At 36.8% G+C, this 25,286-nt stretch overlaps 1 protein-coding gene across 2 annotated transcripts in view; it reads left to right on the plus strand.

Moving 5' to 3' along the window:
• The first annotated feature begins 584 nt into the window (after positions 1–584).
• Positions 585–25,286, plus strand: part of HOMER2 (homer scaffold protein 2) — a 148,151-nt gene continuing 123,449 nt past the window's right edge. The window contains exon 1 of one of the 2 annotated variants that reach the window (XM_074295294.1): positions 585–847. In XM_074295294.1, coding sequence (XP_074151395.1) covers positions 843–847 — 5 coding nt within the window. In that variant the 5' untranslated portion in view covers positions 585–842. The remainder of the gene's footprint in view (positions 848–25,286) is intronic. The other variant, XM_074295296.1, reaches the window with a different exon arrangement.

Consider the following 25,286-nt stretch of genomic DNA (forward strand, 5'->3'; position numbering starts at 1 on the left):
TTCTTAACCCTTTTTCGTGCGTTACCGACCCGTTCACAGGACACTGTTTTATTACCTACATTCCGGATTAAAGAAGAGGTTAAATTTCCTTTAGAGATTATTGAAAACAAAGATACACTTTCCCCATCCAAATTCTCAGACCCCCTGGAATCTATCCAACCCCCCGCGGGGGGTAAGCGGACCTCGGGTTAAGAACCTCTGGTCTGATGATGTTTAAGGTTCCTCCCGGCTCAGAAGTTCTGTGGGTCTGTGGGACCAGGTGGCAGACGGAGGGATGCCAGCCGTCCACCAGGTGGTAGATCATCCCAGAGTAGGTCTAGAGTCGTTCGGCCGAAGCCAGCTGTGAATGAGCTGGTGCGGGTTAGGGTGCGGCGAGGGGGAGGGACAAGCGTGGATAAGGCGGCAAAGAGACTCCTCCTCTTTCCTTTCTTTCTTTCATTCTCCCTCCACTCTGCAGCTGCCCGGGATACCGGGGATGGTGCTGGGGCTGCTCCCCAGCCGGGCTCGGGGCGTATTAGTCTCCGGGAGCCCATGCGCACCGCCACAGCCGCCGGGGACTCAAGGTTATGTAAGGAGCGGAGGGAGGGAGAGAGGGAGGAGGCAAAGGGAGGGAGGAGGCGGAGGCGGAGGGAGGGCTCGCCGTCGGAGCTCCCCGCCGCCCCGCCCCCGCCCTTGCCAGGCGGCGGCCCCACAGCCCAGCCGAATGGAGCCGCGCCGGGACTGAGTGGGGCGCAGACTAGGAGCCGCATGTGCCAAGTTCGGAAGCGGCTGGAGAAGCTCTTCTGTGAGCAGCGAATGCCGGAGAGTCCCGTCGGAGAGGGCGGCCAGGCAAGCCTGCAAAGATGGGGTGAGTGCGGCGCCCGCTGCTCTCCGCCCCCCGTCTCTCCCTCCCTGCTTTCCCTCTCCTTGCCCCCTTCCTTTTTATCTCCCCCCACCCCGACCATTTTTCTCCCATACTTCTCACTGTCCTTTTTCTCTCCTCCTTTCTTCGCTGTCTGTCTCCCTATTTCGGAACTCTGCCTTCCACTGTGCCGGTGCCCCTCACGCCGCTCTGCTCCGCTTGGAGCTCTCCGGCGGTCCGGGGCCGAGGTGCGCGCTGGCTCTGCCCCGGTCGGGGGCAGGTGTCTGACCTGGCCCTCGGTTATCCATCCGCTTCCCCGGTTGCTTCATCCAGTCCCTCCCGCCCGCCCGGTTTTCTTGAATGGGCACTGGGGGCTCCGGACTGAGCGGCTGGAGAGGGAACGGGAGCCAGAACTGGGGCGTGCCGGGGCAGGCAGAGGGGCGCCGAGAACCCGAGTCTGCGGAACCCGGTGCCCTCCGCCCGGGGCTCTCTGGGAAGGGGCAGGGAGGCGGCTGGAGCTGGTCCCGGAGCGTCCTCCCGATGAATGAAGCATCGCCAGGCAGCCGCAGCTGGCAAACCCGGTGGGCTCCCAAAGTCTTCTCCGACATGTGGAGCGCCACAAAACTGGCGCGGCTGATGCTGTGGGGCGGGCCGGGCGCTGGGGCACTGCCGGGATGGGGCCGGCGGGGGTAGCCGCCGCTGTGCGCACAACTAAAAAGTTATGAGAGGAAACGCCGTCCATTCTCCGATCTTCCGGAGTCACCGTCTGGCCAAACTCTAGCACTGGCACGGTGATGTTTAACCTAGGGGAGTGTGAGGAGCTTGCAGCTTGATTTCAGCGACTGATTTTATTGCAATCAGCGTAGGAATTAGAGTTCAAATGTTTATCTGGGAGAAAAAGCACCTTGCGCCTTCCTAACCCCCACCCCCATCACAGTGGTCCCCAAACATGATGCGAACAACTTCGCTCGGGGGACGGCTGTTCCGTGCTCTGCACTTAATCTGGAGGGCAGATTAAGTGGGAGCGGCTTCACAGGTGTCGCTGGGGGACTTTGGTGTTGACTTGCGTATACAAACTCATTTAAAAACCTGTATTTATTTTCAGCTCCTCTTTGGTGTAGCTGGGTAAGAGCCGTGAGTCACACAGTCAGTCTGCACGGACTACAAAGCACTACACTACTACGACGAATACCTTCCATTTGTGCAGCAATTAGCTTACACAGCCGCTTCGTACATTATCTCATCTGAGCCTCACGGTAACTCTGAGGTAGCAGAACGGCTGCTATTATCCCCATTTTCTAGGTGAGGAAACCGAGACTCGGAGTTGTTAAAAGGACTCTCCCAAGAGGAGTTAAAATAAAAGATCTATCCTTTTCTATTCTGTAATGAGGAAGATCGAGCAAATGCAAGGGAAAAAACGGAACCTCTCTCCCCAACACACATCATTGGTAAAAGTCTTAAACATGCATAGGCACATATATCACGTACACGCCAGACTTTCAGAGAAAGGCAACTTTGGCCTTTATAGGGGACTTCTCTCCTCCCCTATGGGATAGTCTCTCCCACTACTAGTGTCTCCTCAAGTGGAGCATGTAGTCAAAAATTAGAGCTCAGTGCGTTTTCCCTAGAGACAGTGTGATAAATGTTAAAAGGATCTGTAGGTTTTTCTTCCTCCTTTTAAATAGATGATCAAATGAGGATTATTGGATATATAAAGGAGGGTGTTTGAAGAACCCGAGGTAGGATTTATTAGGGAAAGTTTCCTGGTTTTTGAGTGTTCTTTGAAGGGAAAGGGAGGGAGGTTATTTTATTAGGGAAAACTTGAAGACTGAGTAACCGAAATATTCTTACAGGTTGCTACTCAGCTTATTTCATTGATAGAGTTTTCCATATATAATAAATTGTGGTGAATTTCATGGTTACATCTATTTCAGTTAGGAAATTGTGGAGTGAATCAGCATCATGCCTAGATTATGTGGCTTGTCTTTTGTTTCTACACAATGCAATTGAGCAAAGTGCATTTGGTAACTTGGGTCATTTTCAATAGGCCCTTCATAGAAATTTGGCTATATATTAACATATAAAATTCATACTTTGTATTTTAGTTTCCACAATGCAGTGTGGAACTTTATAGGTTCTTGGGTTCTAGAATTGTTTTTAGGTGTTTGCAGAAGAAAAAAATAGGGAAAATTAATGTTCAAATATTATAAAGTTAGCTGGAATCTGTACCTAAACTTTATTTTCTTCACCTTCATCTCACCCCCTCCATCACATCTAATTAGTAGAAAGAAGAGAGTTGTATAGATAAAAAGATGTCCACCAATAAACCTAAGGAAAATGTCAATACCTCATCTTTGTGTGTTTGAATTACTGGCAAAAAATGTGCCTTGGGCAGTTTGTTTAGGCATGGTTTAATGCACTGTATTTTAACATCAGATATCAGACACTATTCATTACTTAGTTATAGGTAAACAGCAGTTTTAAAATTTTCTTCTACCTGTCATTTCTACCTGTTATCTCCCTCTTCTGGCTGGTTGAAGGTAGACAGGAAGGGAGATAGGAAGCAGATGGGTTGGCCATTTTTTAAGGTCAAATGGATCCTATTTAATTCTTACAGAGAATTTGGGTAGTTGGAAGGAAAAAATGAAAAAAAAATGACCATCTTGAGAAAAAACTCTGGATTTTCATATTTTCCCTTTATATCCACTAAAGTTACCCCATTTAAAGCTTTTAGGTAGATTATCACTTGAAAAGTCTCTAAGAATTAAAAAAACAACAACTTATTAGCCCAGTAGTGATTGTTAATGACAGCTTGGAAATTGTAATAATTACTCAAATTATTTAATCTTGCTAAAGAAGCAACCTGAAAGGAAACCAAAACGCACAAAGAAATAGTGTTTGGATGCACTTTTCTTTTAATGTTAAAGTCAGACTTAGTTTTCATCGTGGTCTTGTATTTCTTTGAAGACTATTGGCCAGATCCTGACATATTTATATGTTCTTTTTGTTCTGCGATAGGAAAGAAAAATAGTTTGCCGTTTTGATTTAGTCAAATTCATTTTATCAATTGAAATGAACAAGACCAACTGTATGTGTATATCCTTTATGTATATTTTTTTGGGGGTGGAGGTGGGGAGCATTGCAGATAGCATTGCAAGTTAAGGATGACATAATCTTGGTTATCTGAAACTATAGGCTTCCTTTTCAGTAATGTTATACTTTACCTATTAACTTTCCTTTAATGAACATTGCTACCTTTTAACTTTCCATTCTTTGCTTCATCCAAATGTGTAGGTACGCTGTTATTTTTAAAAATGATTATATCCACTTAAAACACTAGACGCAATATCTTTGGATAACTTTCAAAGAACATACTAAAATGATTTTTGTCTTGTGGGTTCTTGTTGTTGCTGTTACTCAGAAATACTCAAACTTTTATTCCCTACAATTAAGAAATTGTGGTTTTTTTGGTAGATATTAGTTATTTTTCTTTTATTCACTGTCACAGATCATGTAAGAATAAAAAATGCAGGAACATTCTGCTTAATATACTAATAGTTCTGAAGAATTCTGTACACATTAAGTTTGTGTCAAGTCAGTCAGTAAACATTTACAAAGTGCCTGTTAAGTGCCAGATATTGTGCTAAGTTCTGGGGATTCAAAGAAAGGTAAAAGATAATCTCAGTTTTCAAGGAACTCATAATCTAATGAGTTCGACAACATGCAAATAACTATTTCAAACAAACAACATACAGACTACATTGGAAATAACAGAGGGAATACTTTAGAGTTAAGAAGGATTGGGAAAGAATTCATATAAGAGAAGAGACTTTGCCTGGACTTGAAGGAGAAAAAACATTTCAGATATGGGGGTTAGCCATTGATAGTGAGAATTTGAAGAATGGAGATGTGTCTTGTTTGTGGAATAGTAAGGAAGCTGGCATTGCTAGATAGCTAGAGTGAGGGACTTTGAGTGCCAAATAGAGGATTTTCTATTTGATCCTAAAAGTGATGGGAAACCATTGGAGTTTACTGAGTAGGATGATGACATACCCAACCTGTGCTCTAAGAAGATCCTTCAGACAATTGAATGGAGGATCATCTAAGTGGGTTGAGACTTATGGCAAAGGAGACCAACCATCAAACTATTGCAGTAATCCAGATTTGAGATGAGAGCCTGTCCAGAGCAGAATGATCATAATGTCCAAGTTATATTTAAGAGATGTTGTAAGATAAAATTGAATGACCTTGGCAACAGATTGGGGGTGGGGAGAAGAGAGAAAGAGGGAAGGGAAGGAAGGAAGGGGTGAAGAAAGAGGAGAGAGGGAAAGCGAGTAAGGGAGAGGAGTGTGTGTATATATATATATATATTCACTTATATTTCATAAGCATTAAAGGGGCTCCATCTTTAAAGAACTTCATTGGTGAATCCTTTCTTTTTCCCCTCCTACAACCAAACTCCCATTATCTCTGTTGAATAAATATCTACTAGATTTTAGAAAGGATAAAAATCTGATTAAAATAATTTACACTGAAGTACAATGATTTAAAACCACCCATCCCTGAGTAGGTGAGGCAGAGAGGTGTTGGGATTTTAAAAGGAGATTGATTTAAATGAATCTTTGGTAGCTTATATGGAAGACATATTTTTTGAGCCAGGAGCTTTCTTGTGCTCCTTGTCTATGGCTGCCTCCTCCCATTCCTGACTTGCCAGAAGAACAGGAATCAGCAGTTTGGCACCCCATTTCTGAAAGATTGCCAGTCCCTATTCCAGCCAATTGAATAATGCTGTCCTCCTTTGAAAAGCTATAATCTCTAGTTGAAAAATATGGATAAATCTTGAAAAAATTGTCAAAAAAAATTTTACTTGTAAAAAGAGGCTAATATAGAAGTCTTGAAAATTCCCCTTTTATGTTAAGCTACAGAATGTCTTTCTAGACTTAGAAATTATGAAAAGTCATATTAGGGATGTTCTAGAGGATAGCACCTGTTTGACTAGGAGACTGGCCTTGGACAACCTGTTTGGCTTTTTTTCCATACCTATGAATCTCTGATTCTGTGTTTAATTGTAGGGGAAGAAGTCTTTTGTGGTGTAAAATTGCTACCTATTAACAGCTGGAAATATTATCAATTGGGCAATTGAAACTGGGTGCATTTTTGCACAAAAAGGATAAAAAACAATTATCATTCATCCTATTGTGGGTGATTTGGAGGGGTGGGACCATATAATTACTTTGCTGATATTCATTTGCATTTTTCTCATCTCCCACACCCATCTTAGTGTTATTGCCTTTCTGCTGCCGTCTGGGTATACTTTATTGTAAGTAGCCCTATTGTGGAGATCACAAGAAGTGTGGGTTAAGAAACGCCAGGAGATCTTAACATTGTGAAGTAACAGTTATCCAGTCTGTCCTCTGAATTAGATCTTAAGACTTAGATGGGAAATTCAGAGGATAAAGGAATCTGTAGATGTAAAAGTCATCTTTAGTTATTGTATTGGTTTGAACATAGGGAGCGTTTCTAAAATGGGATCCCTTTAACAGGGGGAAACGTTGTTGTTTGTCCTTCATTCTTGAAGAGGATCATGACATTATGAGGAGATAATACCATGACATGGAAGTGAATTGGATTTTAAATGAGGGAGAGCTGTGCAAAGTCACCTACTTGTTATTCTTCTCCAGAGACATCTGGGTCCAGTGGCCAGATACAGGTCAGGATGACTGGAGATGGCCCTGGATGAAATGGGAATCCTTGGTCTTTTTAAGCTAAGGTCTTCAACAGGTCTGTTTGATTGAGGCAGCACCATTCAATGATTAAGGGTAGGTAGCAACTGAGACAAAGAATCTCCTCTTTTACTCCTCTTTATATAAATAAGTAAATGGGGGAAATGGGGAACTTATCCCCATTTACTTACTAAGTGACATCCAGAAGGATGATTATCCTCAGGGTTTCTGGCCAAAACAGAAATGATGGCTATTTACATTTACTCTAAATCAATCTGGACCCAGTGACGAATGAGAGCTTGACCTGGGACCTATTGTTGGTCAATCAAGGAGAGTTGGAGTAAACCAAAACACAGGGGGGAAATGCACATTGGGATATACTGGAAAATAGTACTAATTTTGGGATGCATTGGAAAAATATAAACAATTTTATGACCAATTTGGTATTTGCATGTTTATCCCAAGCAGAGTAATTCACCTTAAGCATTAAGGTATTACAATAGAAAAGAAGTTTTAGAAGATCTAACTCACAATTATATCACTTAACTGCTTTATCATTTTGGATGTCACTTAGTAAATAGGGAGCTGGGTAGGTAGTATCAAGGATTAAGTATGATGGTGAACAAGGTCCCAGATGTTCAAATTGTTTCTCCCTACTTGATTAGAACTTATCTGGGCAAAAAGCAAAACATTATATGGGTTAAAACAATAGTGAATATAGATGATAAAGCACTTAACAAACAGAAAGTTCTCTGTTAATGCTTCAGAAGAGGCAAGGCAGGATCAAAGGCATTTCCTCTGAGGTATTCAAGGCTGATACTTCTAAGAAAGAAACACAAAAGGAAATTCACTTCTTTTTTTTTTTTTTTTTTTTTTTTTTTAAGGGGAAGGAGTAAAATTCAAAGCAGTATATGTAGAGGAGGGAATGAAAGGAAAATCATGCTCACTTTTAATTTTAGGACAGAGATGGGATTTGTGCCTTTATTTCCAATAAATTAGCCCTATAGTTTGGGTGAGGATCTACAAATGTGTAAAGTGAACTTCTCTACAAAAATTCAAAAATTTATGTCAAAAACTTTTTTAATTTGAAAAGATTTCTTCATTTTCAGTTCTTTATACTTGGCATATAAAACATGAACTATAGTATAGGCATTTAAATACAATGAAGAAAAACATTTATCAAAAATATCTTTTTCAGATGAGAACAATTTTTGTGCCAGTCAAGTGCTCTTTTTATATATCTTGATCCATGTTTTAATTTTTTAGATATTTTCAAACAGTGTTTAGTTCTCTCCTTCCTCCTCTCTCCAAGTTTTCCTGTTTCCTGTTTAACCCTCCCCACCTCTCCCAACAGAAAGTAATATTTTGGGGAAATTGAGACTCATGTATTTTAATATCTATTTTCTTGTACTTTAAGTACAGCTTATTGTCTAAATGTTCAGTACCTGGAGACTGTATAGCCTGTGCCTCCGAGCTGTATTTATAGGTTTTTGGAGGTAAGTACTAGATTTTGAAGCAGCTGTTGTATGTTTCTTAGCAGGGTATGTGTTGTGTGGGAAGTTTCAGTGTTGAAGATTCTGCTGAATGCATGATTAAGTCTCCTGCAGCTCTACCTTCCAGAGCTGTTAGTCATATTGTCTCATTCTGGCAGACAGAATTATTTAAACTATATTTTGGAATTAGTTTGTTAGAATATAAATGTGCTTGTGGGGGAACACACTTAGAATGGTTGTCAAAGAACTAAGAACTATTCATAATACTGCTTGATAGTCTGATTATAATTCATCTAAGGAACAAGGGAACCTGGCTTCAAGTGAGTCTCCTTGCTTCTTTTCCCCCTATACAAAAAAAGGTTTGACTGGGCATTATAAAAAACATTACAAACAGTAAAACCCATTAAACAGTGGAACAGGCTCCTAGGAGTGACAGGACCCTTTTTATGGTAGAACCAGTGTTCCCAGTAGATCAGGAGTTACCTGTTGAATTCTTAAGTTTGATAATAAAGATCTACACTGTTCTTGAGATGGGATCTGATATGGTTATTAAAAGCTATTATTAAGTCCAATGAATTGTTCATTTGAGTTCTGTGCCTACTTTTTATGTGATTTCTCACATAATAATGATATAGAATAGAAAAACTTTATCCTTCTAATAAATTAAATTGAACAGTACTGATTAGGACCTTTCCTTTCTTAAGACTAACTTAACTATTTAGATGAATATGTGTGTTCTTATTGATGTGAACATCCTTTTATTTTTAAATTTTTTAATATTTTAAAATATCAGACATGCAAACCACAACTCAATTCATACCCACCCAAATATGAATGCCTCAAATATATCCTGTATGGACCTGTTTTTGATCATGTGATCTAGTTAGTAGCTTCAGTAAACATACCAATATACAGAAAAAATTGATTGGAGTCTTTCTTTAAAAAGTAGAAAATTGCAAATCTTTTTGGTATGCAGAAGCAAAGATAAGAATTGGTATTGTTCCTTTCTTTTATTAGTTTATTTATTTTGTGAAAAGGAAATTGAAAAGGAAGAAACATTGGATTTAACACCACAACCCAAAAAGGGCATCAACTTTTCAGAGGAAAGTGATCCTTGAATCATAAAATTATAGGTTTAATCCTTAGCATTCATCTACCCTGACCCCTTCATATTATAGCTAAGAAATCTGCAGCTCAGAGAGCCAAATGATTTGCATGTTCCTGATTACACAGCTAATAAATGAAAAGTTTTGAACTTGGGTTTTCTGGACTCTTAGTCTGCTCCACTCTCTCTGCTGTCTCATTTTGAGGGCTGATCAAGCTTGCCTCTGGCATTGATTAAACATTGAGATGGAAGAAAAACTCTATCCTGTGTATTCTCCCAGCAGATGCTATGATGCAATAGGTACACTGTTGTGTCATGCTTTGTATCTGGGATGCTTTGAAGTTTTTTTTAAGGTCACATGGATATTCTGCTATTATTAGTTATCAAATTAGTATATCAGCTGGATGTCTCTCCTATCCTAGATGGTATCTTAGAGTTAAATTATGCTTAGCTTAATAGAAAGAACCTTGTGACACGTAGTAAACGTTTGATATTAGTCATCAAAGAGTTTTTAAAAGGATTCTATTTTTATGTGACCATGCTAACTTGATCACAGGTATGGATGAAATATTAGTCTAATAAGTTGTGGGAATTTGTAATAATAATGCTTCTCATTTATATAGCTTTACAAAGCACTTTCTTCATAAAACCCCATAAAACTTTTAGTACAATTATTCCCCATTTTCCAAATGTGAAACTGAACCTCAGAGAGGTTGACTAAAATTTTGTACTTGATCTCAAGTCCCTTGCTTTATATACTATATCATATTCACTACTTCTTCATTCTTACTGTCAGTGTCATTCACTTGCACAATAGCTTATTTATCTACAATACGTGAGTGATAATACCTATCTCATAAGATTACTGTGAGGTCAACAAAGCACTAGGATGTGTTATTTAGTATGGCAAAATAATATATGCTTAGTGAAGAATTTTTCATGAAAAGCTGCCTCTGTTGGTCCTTCTGATATATGAATTAGATAACAAATGACGGTTAGTTGGATGAAAGTCCATCTCTCTTCCTCTCCTCCCTGCCAAATCATATATAGAGATCTTTTGCAAGTTGAATGCTTATATAATTGGGGGATTGATAATGCTTTGCTAGGGGAGAATTATGGATCATTCCATTTACTGAGTATTTTTTACTCTCTGAGAGGGCTGTGTGTATGTGTGTGTCTGTCTTTTCTAATAAGTGACTTTACTATTAATAGCCTTCCATTGGTAAAAGATTGTCATGACTATTATCATAGATTTCCTTATTCTTCTGATTTGGAGAATAAACAGCTTCAGATGTTTTCAGGCTAAGGCCCTCCTTAGGGAAGCCTATCAAGCAGAAATGTCTCTCTGGAACTAGGAAATCCCTATTGGAATATTGAGGTTTGAAACCTGGCAACTGAATTTTCTTGAGCAGGATAGGATGTAGGATTAAGGATGGGGGATGTTTTAGTATAAGTGAATCACTGTTTGAATCTGGTTAAACAAACTTTTCATTGGAAGTTAAGAGAAATGTTCCTAACTCAAGGAAAAATAAAATTTCATCTCTGAGTAGGACCAGTCCTTTTACTTTTGCCTCAGTTTATTTCTTTATAAAATTAATTAAGTAACAAATATTTTTAAAGCCAGGTTTTGTGTTAATTACTGGGAATCTAACCAAGAAAACATTGTTTGAAGTAACAGCAATACTATTTTAAGAACAACTAAGTCATTTTGACTCATAAAACTCAAATTAACAACAAAGGACCTAAAGGATGTTTTCTACATCCAGAGAAAACTGATAAATAGAAGTATGAATATAAAATCATTCTATACATACACATATTTGTGTCTAGGTGGTAGATATTTCTAAAGGATGGGATGGGGGAAGAAAAAAAAGGAAAATAAATTCACATGATAATTTTGTTATTAAATTTTCTTGGAGATTTTGGATGTAGGAGCTTTGATTATAATTTTCTGATTGTGTGTTTTGATCTTCCTTGTCACCATAATTTTTGATTATCAGAAACTTTTTTTATTTTCTGCTCTTTTTCCTAGACTTTGCTTTTAACTCTGTTAAAGTAGGGTTCTGTTTCCAGGGTGGAGGGTTCACTGTCCCAAGCTTCAGGGATTTTGTTCAGTTTTCAGAAATCCTTTTAGGAATCCGACCACAAGCACTCTTTTCTGCCCTGGAGCTGTTATGGGTGTCCCTGCCCTACTGCAGCTGTAAAATCGAATGTGTTGGCTTGGCTCCTCTGACCAGGGCTACACACCACTCCCACTCTCTTACCACAGACCCTCTCCACTGACCTTCTGAGTCCTTCCTGGTTTCCCTGGACTGAGAGATCCAGAAGCCTTCAGCACTGCTGCTGATTCAGAAGTCTCCCCTCACTTTTCTGCTGACCTTCCAGGTCCTCTTGGTGTCTCTTGGACTGAGAGGTCTGGAAGCCTACAATACTGCCACTTATTCAGAAGTCAGGCCCATGGTGGACTCCCAACTTGGTGTCACAGACCTTTTTTGATGAGCTTCCAAGTTGTCTTTGTCTGTAAAATGTTCTGCTCCATTTTCTGGAGTGTTCTGATGCTCTAAAATTTGTTTAGAATTATTATTTAAAGGACTTTGGAGCAATTTAGGGGAGATGCTGGGCAAGCTTCTGCCTTTACTCCACCATCTTGGTTGTCCCTCCTTTGTCATATATTTAAAAGAAATAGTAAGTTGTGCGTAATAAATTTGCAGAGTTGACAAGAGTGTGCATTCCAGGCATGAGAGGAGAGGGAAGAGTAGGGGGGAGAGGGAGAGAGAGACACGGAAAGACAGACAGACAGACACACACACAGACCATAGGTAGGTCACTTAACCCTGTTTCCCTCCAATGAGCTTGAGAAGGAAATGCTAGGCCATTCTAGTACCTGTGCCGAGAAAACTCAAAAAAATGAGGAATCAGATGGGACTCAAAAGAGTCACAAACAAGGTAGAATTTGCAGTCCTTGCCCCTAGTTGCTAGATGGTAATTATCAGCAAAACTCTCAGAGGGAATGAGTTTATTTCTTTTTTTCAGTGTCAGAATCAGATCCATTAAGTTTAAATGAGAACCTCAACAGCAGAACATGATTTGATGATCACATTTTGGTTTTCTAGTTATTCTTTCAATCAGCAGATTTCACCAATGATATTCTCTGCAAAGTAATCATCTAAAAACGATTTGGAGTAGAATTACACAGCCTGAATGAAATGGAACTTCCATGAGGCTGCTTCAAGGATAGAACCTTAAAAAATAGCTCTGCACTGCTTGGCTTTTACTAATTTTAAGTGTTCTAAGATCATTGCATAAGTGAAAAAGTGTATTATATTCTAAAATACCCTTTAGCTTTCTGAATTGTACACTCGGTTGCTTGCTAAAGGCCAAAAGAATGACTGACAGAACTTAATAATATTTAAAATATCTTCTTTAAAGAATTGTCCATGTTTAACATATATCGGATTACTTGCTGTCTAGGGGAGGGATTGTGGGTGAGGAGAATGTAAAGAGAAAATTTTGGAATACAAGGTTTTGCAAGGGTGAATGCTTAGAACTATTTTTGCATATATTTTGAAAATTACAAAAAGCTATTAAAAAAAAAAAAAACAACTTCTTTAAAGCACTTAGAGAAATAGATGCCAATTTGGAAGTAAGATTAAAATAAGAAAAGGAAGAAGAGTAATTGAAAAAAATTTTCCACTTGGGACTGCATCCATTAATTCTTTAATACCAGTCTTGTAAATTTTTTAGTGTGCTTTTGTTTTCTTCTCAACTGACTGCCCAAATGAAAGAGTTTTATTCTCAGTTCTGTCCTATGTTCTAATAATCACTATAATATTGGTATTGATCTTTGCACTTTGGGAAACTTCCAAAAAAATCCAAGAAGAAAAGCCAAGAAAACAATGTTTACCCTCTTTCTGGCAGAGTAGTCTTTTTCATGAAGTCATCTAGATAGATACAGAGAATTTCAGAGAATTAATAAAAAAAAAAAAGAAAAAAAAAAGGTTAAGGATCACATTATCATTTGGGTTACAAATGGCTAATTTTGGGACCCAACTTTTGTTAAGGCTTCAGATTGGTATCTTATTTCTAGTATTTCAAAAAATTATTTAATAATTTTAATTAATTAATTAATTAATTAAATTTAATAACTAGAAACAAATAATCTAATAAACCTGCAAAAAAAAGAGCAAAAATCTTATTCTAGACATTTAACCTTTAAGAAGGTCAAATAAAATGAATTGCCAAATAGAAAACAAACAGGGGAAATGTCTTTGTTCTCTGTTCCCTTTAAGGCCTGCATGAAATTCTACTGCCTTTGGCCAAATTTTCCTGTGTTTTTTTTTTTTTTTCTTTAAATATTGTTGTTAGTGTATATACACTTGTGATTATTACAGAATGCATGATTTTTCTCCCTTATGGTTGTTTGTATTTTCTCTTTTGACAGTTGCTCCATTCATTTGATTACTGCATTTATCTTATACTTTAGATCCTTATGGATTCCAAATGTCAGACCTTTGCTTCACATATTTATTGTAAATCTCTTCTCCCTTCAATTTATTTCCCTTTAATTTTGGAGGTACTGCTTTTTGCTATGCAAAATCCTTTTGTCTTTGTATAATCAATTCCAGCAATTTTGGTTCCAGGAATATGTTCTACTCTTTTTGTGATTAAAAATAACCTTCCACTTTAAAGCTGTGAGAAATGTATTTTTCCCCTGGAGTCGTCTTTGTATATAATCTCTTTTTCCCCATTTATTCCCACTGCTAGGTATCAAGATCCTTCAAAGATACTTTTTTATAGTTCATTTTTTAGGAAGAAGTTAACAGCATTGTGGGGCTGAGACAGGTTTATTTTACCACTCTGCATATTCTGTACTGATAGTAGAGAAATCCATCTCCATTACTATGCTGCTATGTAGCTGGTTCTACCAAAATCAAAAGAAAAGAAAAAGAAGAAAGGAAGAAGAGGGGTAAGGAGAAAGTTTCTTTTGATATCTAGGGGAGTTCCTTAGTGACACAGGAGCACAAATCCATGTATATAGCAAGCATTCTTATACTGAATGTGAATGAAAATGAAAGTCTAAGAGCAGTTTCCTGGTGAGCCTTTATCTTCCAAGGAAGAGGATGACTTAATCATTTTAGTGTATTACTGTTTTTGTCTATAGAACCTTCTTGAGAACCACTATAGAATAGTGGATAGAGCCCTATTCTAGATTTCAGGAGACCTGAGGATGTTTTTGAAGGAGTGTTGAAATTGGAGGTAATCAGGATTATATTTGAGGGAGGAATAGTAGAGATCATCCAGTCCAGTAGTGTTAAAGTCAAATAGAAATAAATCTCTTCAGGTCACATATTAACTTGTAAACCGCAATTATTAACATTATTTATGTTGTATTGAATTTTTATTACTTTTTAAAATTAAACCTTTCAGTTTGGTTTCTGGGCATGCCAGAATTTTGCATGTACTAATTTTGCATGTAGCAAGGTAGGGGGTCTATTGGGTAAGAAAACTGAGGCCCATAGAGATAGTGACTTGTTTGGAACTTACACATATAGTAAGTGACAGAACAGGATTTGCGCCTTCCAAGTGGTCCTTTTCCACAGCATCACAAGTGTCCCATAAATAAATTAGACATGATGATAATAATAGCCTAGCATTTCTATAATGCCTACGATGTGTCACGTACTGTGCCAAATATTTTACAAATATCTCATTTGATTCTGACTTACCAGTTGAGGAAACTGAGTTTAAATGACTTGCCAGGGTCATACATCTAGTAAGTGTTTGGGCCAAATTTGAACTTGTCTCTTGACTACATGCTCAATGTTTTCTTCAACTTATCACATTGTACTTAACTTTCTTGTTTCTCCAAGTGTCTCACTTATAAAATGATAATAATAAATTACACATTGGAGGCTGGAAGTGGACCAGTTAATGTATTAATATCCCTTTTAGCTTAAAAATCTATGCTGCTTTTTGTTCACTCCATCAGATCTAGAACAAAACAAAACTTCAGTCTTCAAATCCCAAGTTTCCATACAATTGTAACTAAGCCAAAGAATCAAGGATAACATGGTAATATTTCTTTAAGCTAGAAGATTTGTCATAAGCCTGGTTTTCAGATTGGAGGACTTGGGCTAGTAGTTCTGCTACATATTAGTGGTGGGGTCTTTGGACAAGTAATTTAATTTGTCTGGGCTTTAGTGACTTCACTGAAAAAAAATTTAAAGCTCTATACTCACATTTTTATGTTTTCCCTTAATCTGTGGGGGTGTTGAGGGGTGAGGGGTAAGGAGATGAGTTTAGTCTCCTATAACTTGTTCTTGATGAATGAGTTTAGTTTCTCATAGCTTGTTCTTGATGAACATTGCTGGCACATGATGATTACTGCTTCCTTTTTGGAAGAAAAAGTGCTTATTGGTCATTCTTTTAGTAAAGTATTCTTGACTTTTGCCAAGAATCATTCATGTTTAGTATGTAAGTTTAATAATCTACATTCTCATTTTTGAAAATTAGAACATTTGTTTATCTCTAATTTGGTTGCTTTGCTCCCATTCTTGAAATTTGTTGGAGGATTTTTGACAGTAATTTAGCAATCCCATCCACTGTTTCTTTCAATCCACTACAATAGTTTTGATGACTTGAATTCATTGCTAAGTAGACAGAATTAGAGTGGGAAAGGACCTTAATGGCTATCTCATCCAACTCACATCTGAAAAAGTATCTCTTTGCAACATGTTCAACAAGAAGTAATCCAACTTCTGGCTGAAGACCTTCGGAGAAAGGAAATCCATCTCCTCTCAAGGCAGTCCGTTTTCCTTTTGGGTTGCTGTTGGGTTATGTCAAGCCTAAATTTATCTCTGAGTAGAGGTAGAAAGTTAATTTAGTTCCCATTTGGTGAATTGATCTAATTCAGCATTTGATGAGTTATATGGTAAATAATCAGATGCTCATTATTAAAAAGTCAAAGAATGCTTCCTTGAACTTGTTCAGAGGTGATGCCTGTTTCTGAATGGAGAAGGTAATCAGTGAAAACCAAACAAACCAGTTACCCAAGTCAGGCATTTATTTTAAACAAGGAGAACCTGGAATTTTTTTATTTGGATGTCTTGATAGTCTGTAGGCTTGCAAAAAATGGGAAAACCCCAAGGGAATTTTGGTCCAGCATTTATTTCTTGCTAGTTATGAAGCTTAAGCAATCTTTATAGAAACAGTGGTATTAAAAATAAAATTGTGACAGTCTAGTCAACCCCAAGACATTCACACAATTCAGGTGACAGCATGTTCTGTGCTGCCTGACAAATAATGTGTATTGCTAAAGGAAGTTTGGGAGTTGACTTAATAACTGTGATTTTTAAAAATTTTATTTGTGTGTGTGTGTGTGTGTGTGTGTGTGTGTGTGTGTGTGTGTGTGTGTTCCACATTGCTGTCATTTCCTAAAGGCAAATATTTTGAAGTTTAAGAGATTGATTTTGAGTCACTGAATGTTACTGAATTTCTTTTGGGTTTCATTGGAGATAGGAAATGTTTGAAAAAAGATAGGGAAATATTGCTCTAACAAACTTGTAACATGAATAGTTATATTGTATAATAATAACTGAATTTTTTAAAATAAGAAAGTTTTTTATTGTTACATAAAGGAGCTGTGTATATTGTAATATAAAGAGAGAGGTGATAGAATATTGTGCAGCAAAAGAAAAGTTTTTCTATAGTTTCTTTCAGAGGAAAGAAAAGGAGTTATGGTTGTGGAAAGTTTCATAGACTCTCAGATGCAGAAGATGTATGGGGTGGCTTTGCTGAATTTTTTTTTTTTTTTTTTACAAATTTAGGAATATTTGTTACCAGGTAAGACTGGGTAAGGAACTAAAAGAAATATTTTTTCTGAAATAAATGTGGTGTAAAAACAAAGGGCATCAACTATCTTTCACATTTTCATCCCATCCTCCCAGAAGAGAATTAGGTTTTCGCCAAAACCTAAATTCTGTGTCACCGTTACTGTACTTAGGGGGAGAGGAAAGGACATCTTAATTTTACCTGATTCTAGGAAAGTATTGGAGAGTAGGTTAAGATTGCTTCCAGAATAGCATGACCCCAATCTCTCAAAAAAGATTTAAGATAATTTTAGCTGATATCTGTGGAAATGATTCAACATCTGAATTTCCAAAGTACATTTCTAATACTTAAGTTATCCCTTCTCCTTTTGAATTCCAAGAGGAAAATAAAGCCTTTATTTCAAAGTAAACTATGAAATTTTAAAAGTAGCGGCAAACAAATTCCACAGTGCAGAAGGCCACTAACTCACATTTCAAAGGGCAATTATAGAGTATTATATAATTTACTGAGGTGTGACAAAACAGTTTACTGCTTAGATGCTAACATTTGATGCTTCTGATCCCGTCCCTTACTGATTTCCTCTTCCATTCATGTATCCCTAACTCTCCCTGTCCTTTGCCTAGACTTTTTGATCATAGAATTATGATCATTCAAAAGACTCTCTTCATTTTATAGTTGAAGATACTGAAGTGCAGAATGGTGTGCCTTACCTAAGATTGCATAGATAATAACAGAATAAACCATGAGTTCAGTTCCAAATCAATGGTGGTTTTTGTTTTTTTTTTAAACTTTATTATTTTCCTTTTCTTGAATAGCTACGAGAGGATTCATTTTTTTCCTGTCTGGTCATTGAGAGTAGATGTATGAAAAACAAGTGGTGATTAAAGAGAAAATGATTTAGGGAGGTGACTTAGGTAAGGAAAAAAATAACAATCGTAGCTATTCAAAAGTGAAATGGGGTGCCTGGAGCTGTAGCATACTCCCCTTCACTGCAGTGTTATAGGTAAAAATATTGAGGGGTGTGTGTGTATGTGACAGAGACAGAGACAGAGACAGAGAGACATGGAAGGATTTCCCTTTAAATAAACTAGACAATCTTGGAAGTCCTAATTCTATCATTTTGTGACAGAGTCAGAGTCTTAAATACTGATCATGGAATTAACTAGTATCAGTCTCAGTGAACCTTCATTTTCTTCTGTAAAATCATAATATCACTTTTAAGTTGGCAAAGTGGGAAAGAACACTACATTTAGAAGGGGGGGAGTCCTCTATCCTTATTCTTAGTCTTGAATGAAATTTTAAGGAATTAAATGTTGTGTTATGACTGAATTGAAGTAGGTGAGGAGCAAGAGTCTGAAGATTGAATGCAAGAACTGGGGATAGTAGTTACAAGAGAAATTTCTGGAGAAGATTCCAGAAATCTTGAAGGATATGTTTCTTACTATAATTTCCATTAATTTAAGAAGTAACAAAGAAATTATAGATTTTTTTCCCCCTTTTATGCTTTTTGAGATATATTATAAAAGGCAATGTGATATAGCACAGTGGTTCAGGATTGTGGTCCAGAGAATCCTAGGAGTCTTTGAAAATTTTCAGAGAGTCTGCAAATTCAAAATTAGTTTCTACTTCTAATATGTTAAATATAAACATAACCCTCTTTAGGCAGGCCCTCAATAATTTTTAATTGTATAGAGGGATGCTGAGAACAAAAGTTTGATAACCCTTGGTATGTAGCAGATAGGCTTCTGGACTTAGAGCCAGAAAGACTTGGTTTTGACTTCTGCCTCAGATTCTTAGTGGCTGTGTGATTCTATGATATTCTTTTTCAGTTTCCTTATCTGTGCAATGATGGAGTTGAACTTGATAATTTCTGATTTCTAAGATCTCTTCTAAACTTTAAATCCATAATCATAAGATCCTACAAATATTTTAGCCAACTTCACTTGCCTATGAATGGTTGTGTAATACAATGTGAAAGCAATATAACCAAGAAATATAAGGTCTGATTGATATTTTAGAAGTTACTTTAAAAATGATAATTGAGACACTCCCAGTAAGCCAAAGCCTGTCTTTTTTTGAAAGATCTGTAAAATGAATCTGATTAAATTAAAAGGAGTCACAAACCAGTTCCAATTGTTCAGTGATGAAGAGAGTCATCTACACTCAGGATTGTGGGAACTGAGTTGGACCACAACATAGCATTTTCACTCTTTTTGTTATTTGCTTGCATTTTATTTTGCTTCATTTTTTTCTTTTGGCGGCACAATAATTTATAAATATGTATGCATATATTGGATTTAACATGGATTTCTACCTTGTTTCACATATATTGGACTACTTGCCACCTAGGGGAGGATATGGGAGAAGGGGAGAGAAACTGGAATACAGGGTTTTGCAAGGGCTAATGTTAGAAAATTGTCTTTGCATGTTCTGAAAAATAGAAAGCTTTAATTTAAAAAAAATTAAATTAAAATGAATCAAGTGTATATTTTCTAAAACTCAAATAAGTAATCAGCTCTGGTTTGTACTAAAGATGTATAAATATCTCAAGACTATATATTCACATATCAAGATTGTAATTTGAAAGGAAGATTAATTAGATCAAGTGTATCTGATGAAAAATCTAAAATGATTTGATTGAAACCAAATATACCATGACTGTAGTGAAAAGCCTATTGGCAAAGAGATAGGAAACCTGGTTTCTTGTAGTTTCCATATCACTTTTCATAAAATCTTTCATGTTTGGTATTAATTTCTTATTACTTCTCAAATTAATGGAAACTATAGTAAGAAACTTGTTCTTTAAGACTTCTAGAATATTCTGCTCTAAAAATTTCTTTTGTAAGAACTATGCTCTTTCTACGCTTTCTTTCCTTCTTGATTAGTTTTACTCAGCCAAGTAGGTGTAACTACTTTGTTTTGTGGTATGTGAGACTTTACAGAAAAATAGAAGGCAACAGAATCCAGAAGAAACCTATGAAAATCTGTTCCACAAAGAATAAGGACAATGACCCAGCCAAGGGACTGTGGACTCTTATAATAAATTAGTTGGATAAAGCCAATGGGAATGGATAATTCAAATACCAATTTGTTTTTCTTGAGTATATATATTTGTTACAAGGATGGTATTTTTTTTTTGGAGGTGGGGTAGGGAGAAGAAAAGGAAAAATACTTGTTAATTAAAAAGAAAATCTTAAAATTAAAAGAAATAGGAAATCTGTAATAAACTTCAAATTATTTGAGAAGCTAAATTTTTGCTGGAAAGAAATGATGAAAAATGAGGAAAAAAAGGAACTGTTGGAAGAGGATATTTCCTTAGCAAGCTAAGATTAAAGATTTTATTCATTCTTAGGAATTAAATAGTCAATAGAGAAGAGATTAACAACCCCAGCAAGAGTGGCAGAATGCATTTGTTAAGGCCTATACATGTATAAAAGTTAGGATGAGAGCTAGCTAGGTCAAGAAAGGTTGGAGAAGTAGGAGAAAGACAATAATGAAAATATGACTAATGCTTTACATAAAAAACACAATGTAATCAGTTTAATATTTGTTGTTTGACTTTTAAATTTAATGCCATTTTTGAAAGACCTTACATTTTAAAATTTATTTCTTCCTAAAGTTATTTATGCTATTTGGAAGCTTTGGGACTTCCTGGAGTTTTGAATTAAGAGTTTCAGGTGGTATAATAATAATTTTCAGGCACTGTTGCATCTGATAGCATAATTTGTTCTTGAACTTATTTCTCTCATTTTATGTTTTATTGCTATTTGCAGTTTTCCCATCATCTCTACAAAAGCATAAAAAAGAAATCTTAGATGCATTATCAGTGTTTTTTCATGATAGCAAAATGCCTTCTTAATTTTTCCTTTGCACATCAGGTATCAATGTTCTTCAGTAAATGACATATTAAAGTTAATTTACTACATACTAACAGGAAGCAATCCAATCAGGGATTCCTATTGACATGCTTGGCTCCTTGAGGGCTTCTAGTTTCAAGATATAGGACGATGTTGGAGTCTTTCAGTAAAGGTCTTTAGCCCATCACTTCCCTGGGTTAGGCTTTTCTACTGCACACATGTTATATTTGGAAAAAGTGAGCCTACCTATTGATAACTTGAATTTTGAGGGAGGACTGAGGATAAAAAAAAGAGTAATTAGGATAGTGTAGGGTGATGGAGCCAAGTGCTGAAGATTCTCCTCTCAGTTGTATACCACCTGCTTTATTTGACTCACCATTGTCTTTTGTACTATGTGCTCTCTTGGGGATTCATCCAAGTTATTCTATACATAGTGTCACAGAACTATGGACAGTGGCTAATCTTTCTTGTGGAAGAACCGATTCCATGTGGTCACAGCTGGCAAACCTTTTCACTTTAAAAAAAAAAATGGAGCAATCCCAGATTTCTTTTCTTTTTTCTTTCTTTCTTTTTTTAATACCCTTATTTTTATGTTAGTTCAAATGCCTGAATTTATTTTTAAACTTTTCATTTTTATAAGCAAAGATCTATCACACAGGCTTTTCCCCAGATAAAAGGTTCCTCTGTGACCTGATACAACCTACATGAGGTGTCCTCATATACTTTGATTTGAAAAAGATTATTCTCTACTTTAATTTTGAAATGCATATCTTCTGGTAATAAAGGAGAGATTATAAAATAATTTTCAATTTTAAGGATTGTTAAAATAATAAAAATTTAAGATGATAATAAAGTTACATATTTTATCAATCCATTAATTTATACTTCTGTTCTGTTTTAGATTTCCATTATGGAAACTGGTTATAATAGAAAGAAAGTTGAAGTTTTTTTTTTTTTTTTTTTTTTTTAATCTCTGTGGTGTCTTCCAAATCAAGGAATGTAGAATAAATAACAAAACCCATTTTCATGTTGTTGTTGTTGTTGGAATCATTTTAGTCTGTCTTGACTCTTCCTGACCTCATTTTGGGGCTTTCTCTGCAAGATACTGGGGTGGTTTGCCATTTCCTGCTCCAGCTCTTTTTACAGATAAGAAATTGGGACAATGAGGGTAAAGCGACATGCTTAGGATCACACAGTTGGTCAATGTCTGAGACTGGGTTTGAATGCATGAAGAAGACTTCCACATTACAAACCCAGTGTTCTATCTCCTGTGCCAACTAGTTGCTTCCATTTCCATTTAAATATACACAAAGCATTAGTTTCCACATATCATTTGTGGAAAGCCAGGGCCACAATTAGGAATTCTAACAACAGAAGCAGATTCAGTGACTAGAAATAGAGGCCATAGGGGTTGAGGAAGCTGAAAAAATGGAGAGTTGAGCATATGAAGAAGACAAGGGTTGGGATGGAGAAGTGCACTCGTGGATTAGATATTAATTTTACTTGGAAAAGTGTTACACACAAGTATATAGACAATAAGAAGGCTCTGGACAATAAAGTACTTTTAAGTGATAGATACATAGGCAAAGACTGAAAGTGCTTTACATGTAGTAAGCTCTTTAACAAATTTTTAAAAATTTATTCATTGAAAGTAGAATTATATAGCATAGAATATATCAATTCATCTTTCTGGCCATGTGTATCAAGGATGTGAAAGATAATAGAAAGAGATGTGACATGTTCAGGAGAAAGTTAGGAAGTTGGAAGTTGGAAGACATCTAAGGAGGAAAGAAAGATATCTGAGGCCCAAAGGATCTTAAATTTGAATATGGAAGGGATCTTAAAGGCCATATAATCCAAACCCCCTCCTTTTACAGATGAAGAAACTGAGGCCAAGAGAGGAAAGTTGACTTTTCTAAAGTCATATAAAACAATTAGGTGATGCACTGGATAGAATGCTGGCCCGGATAGAACAAGTCAAGAAGACTCATCTCTTTGTATTCAAATCCAACCTCAGAAACTTAGTAGCTTAGTAGTGACCTAGGCAAGTCACTTATCCCTGTTTGTCTGTTTCCTCATCTGTAAAATGAGCTGGACAAGGCAATGATAAGCCATTGCAGTATCTTTACCAAGAAAACCCCAAATGGGGTCATGAAGAATTGGACATGATTGAAATGCCTGAACAACAGCAAGGTCATATAAGTAAATTGTACAGGCAAGATTTGAACTCATCATCTAACTCTAACTACAGAGGGCACCTCTATGAAGGGAGGGAGTAAGCAAACAAATAAATAAAATAAAGTGAGCAAACAAATAAAGGGAAAATAGTTATCCCTTTCATGTAATGATCTGCCCCATCATAGTTACAATATATCACAGATAGGCATAAGAAATTAAATGGGAATTTGGGGGACCTTTTGTTACAGATGACTGAAGAAAGTCAGCTGGTGAAACAAAAAGTTTAGAAACTCAGAAATGCATAAATTATATTTATATTTTTGTATAATATCAACCCTTACAATAAGTACTATAAACGTTCCTTAAAACAAAAGAAAAAACTTCGAGCTTCTTTGCTATGAAGAGAGGGCCAAATATTTTTGTGTGGCTTTTGCAAATTATGGAGATGGCACAAATCTAATCTCTGTGATATGGGAAGGATAATTGTAGAAAGTAGAAGAGTATCAGCATTAGGAAGTCCTGAGGATGAGTTTACTAAAGGCATTGAAGGTGGAAAGGGCCCGCAGTGATCCCCCCTCCTTTCTTTGCTTCTGGTCCCAGGAGTTCTAGCTAGAGTAGCTCTTCAAGCACTTCAAGGGAAGACGGCAGGCTACCTTTCTCCATTCTTTTGAAAAGGCAATCTAGGAGAGAGCTGGTCCCTGGACCCTGGGGTGTGATAGACAGGCTGGGCCAGGAGGAAGCACAGTCTCCTGGGGGAGGCATTACATTCCCCTGACTTAGCATCTGGGGCACAGAGGGACTGGGGCTAGATCCAGATCTTATGATTTCAGAAGGAGGCATGATCTTACAGGATATGCTTGCAGCATCCTGGAGCTGTATGACATCAAAGGTCAGCCAGTCTGGTATTAGCTGTGATGAATAGAAATGGGGATAATTCCATGCCTGCATAAAAATCAGCTACCATTGTTTAAACCAAATAATGCATTTTACTTTTTTTGTGAAGTTAAAAGAAAATTTCCAGTATAACACATGTTAAAAGAAACTTATGGATGTCAGGAGCAAAAATTTCATGAAGCTGAAAGAAGTAGATGGTAGGGGTGGTATCCATGGTGATATGCTAAGTGGTTGTCCATCTGAGAAGCAGAACAATAGCTAGAAATTCTGGATTGAATCAAGAAGACCTGGATTCCAATTCTGCCTCTGCCACACTTGCTCTGTGATCCAGGTCAAGTTGATAAACTTGTCTACCAATCTTATCTGTAAAGTGAGTACAATAATTCCTATCTCACAAAGTTGGAAAGATCACATGAGTTTATGTAAAATACCTAGTAGAACTTGAAATCTCTATACATTTCACCCAATTTTTAAAATAATAGCTTTTTACTTTTCAAAATACATGCAGAATTTTCACTCCTGTTGTTTGTTTGCATTTTTGTTTTCCTTCTCAGGTTTTTTTTTTTTTTTTTTTGTTTCTTTCTAGATACGATTTTTCTTGTGCAGCAAGATAATTGTATGAATATATATATATATTGGATTTAACATATTTTAACATCTATCAGACTACCTGCCACCTAGGGGAGGGGATGAGGGGAAGAAGAGGAAAATTTGGAACAGAAGGTTTTGCAAGGGTCAGAGTTGAAAAATTACCCATGCATATGTCTTTTAAATAAAAAGCTAAAATAAGAAAAAAACAAAAACAATATATGTTCAAAGATAATTTTTGACATTCACCGTTGCAAAACCTTATGTTCCAAATTTTCTCTTCCCCTCTCCCCCAGACAGCAAGTAATCCAGTATAGGTTAAACACATGTTTAAATGCATTTTTACATCTATCATGTTGCATAAGAAAAATCAGATCAAAAGAGGGGGGAAAGTGCGAAAGAAAAACCAAGCAAGCAGACAATAACAAAAAAAGGTGAAAAAAGTATGTTGTGATCCATATTCAGTCCTGATAGTCCTCTCACTGGATGTGCAGATGGTACTCTCCACTACAAGTCTATTGGAATTTAGCCATTGTTATTGACTCAGGGAATATGATGAAAGATCAGAGAGTTGATACATTCAAAAAGAAGATTAACTAGAAAAATGAAGGCTTCTTTGTTAAAGAAGTAAGCTCACTCTGACAAAAACTAACATGAGGAAAGTAACTGTAAAGATTGTGTCTATCTCTTTGGGAGGGGAGCAGAAACTTTGAACATTTGACATTTGTTATTCTTTCAAGGGAAGTTGGACAAAGTAATGTTTTATTTGTGCTTTTT

Source organism: Sminthopsis crassicaudata, chromosome 2 (assembly GCF_048593235.1).
Source record: "Sminthopsis crassicaudata isolate SCR6 chromosome 2, ASM4859323v1, whole genome shotgun sequence".
Taxonomy (NCBI): domain Eukaryota; kingdom Metazoa; phylum Chordata; class Mammalia; order Dasyuromorphia; family Dasyuridae; genus Sminthopsis; species Sminthopsis crassicaudata.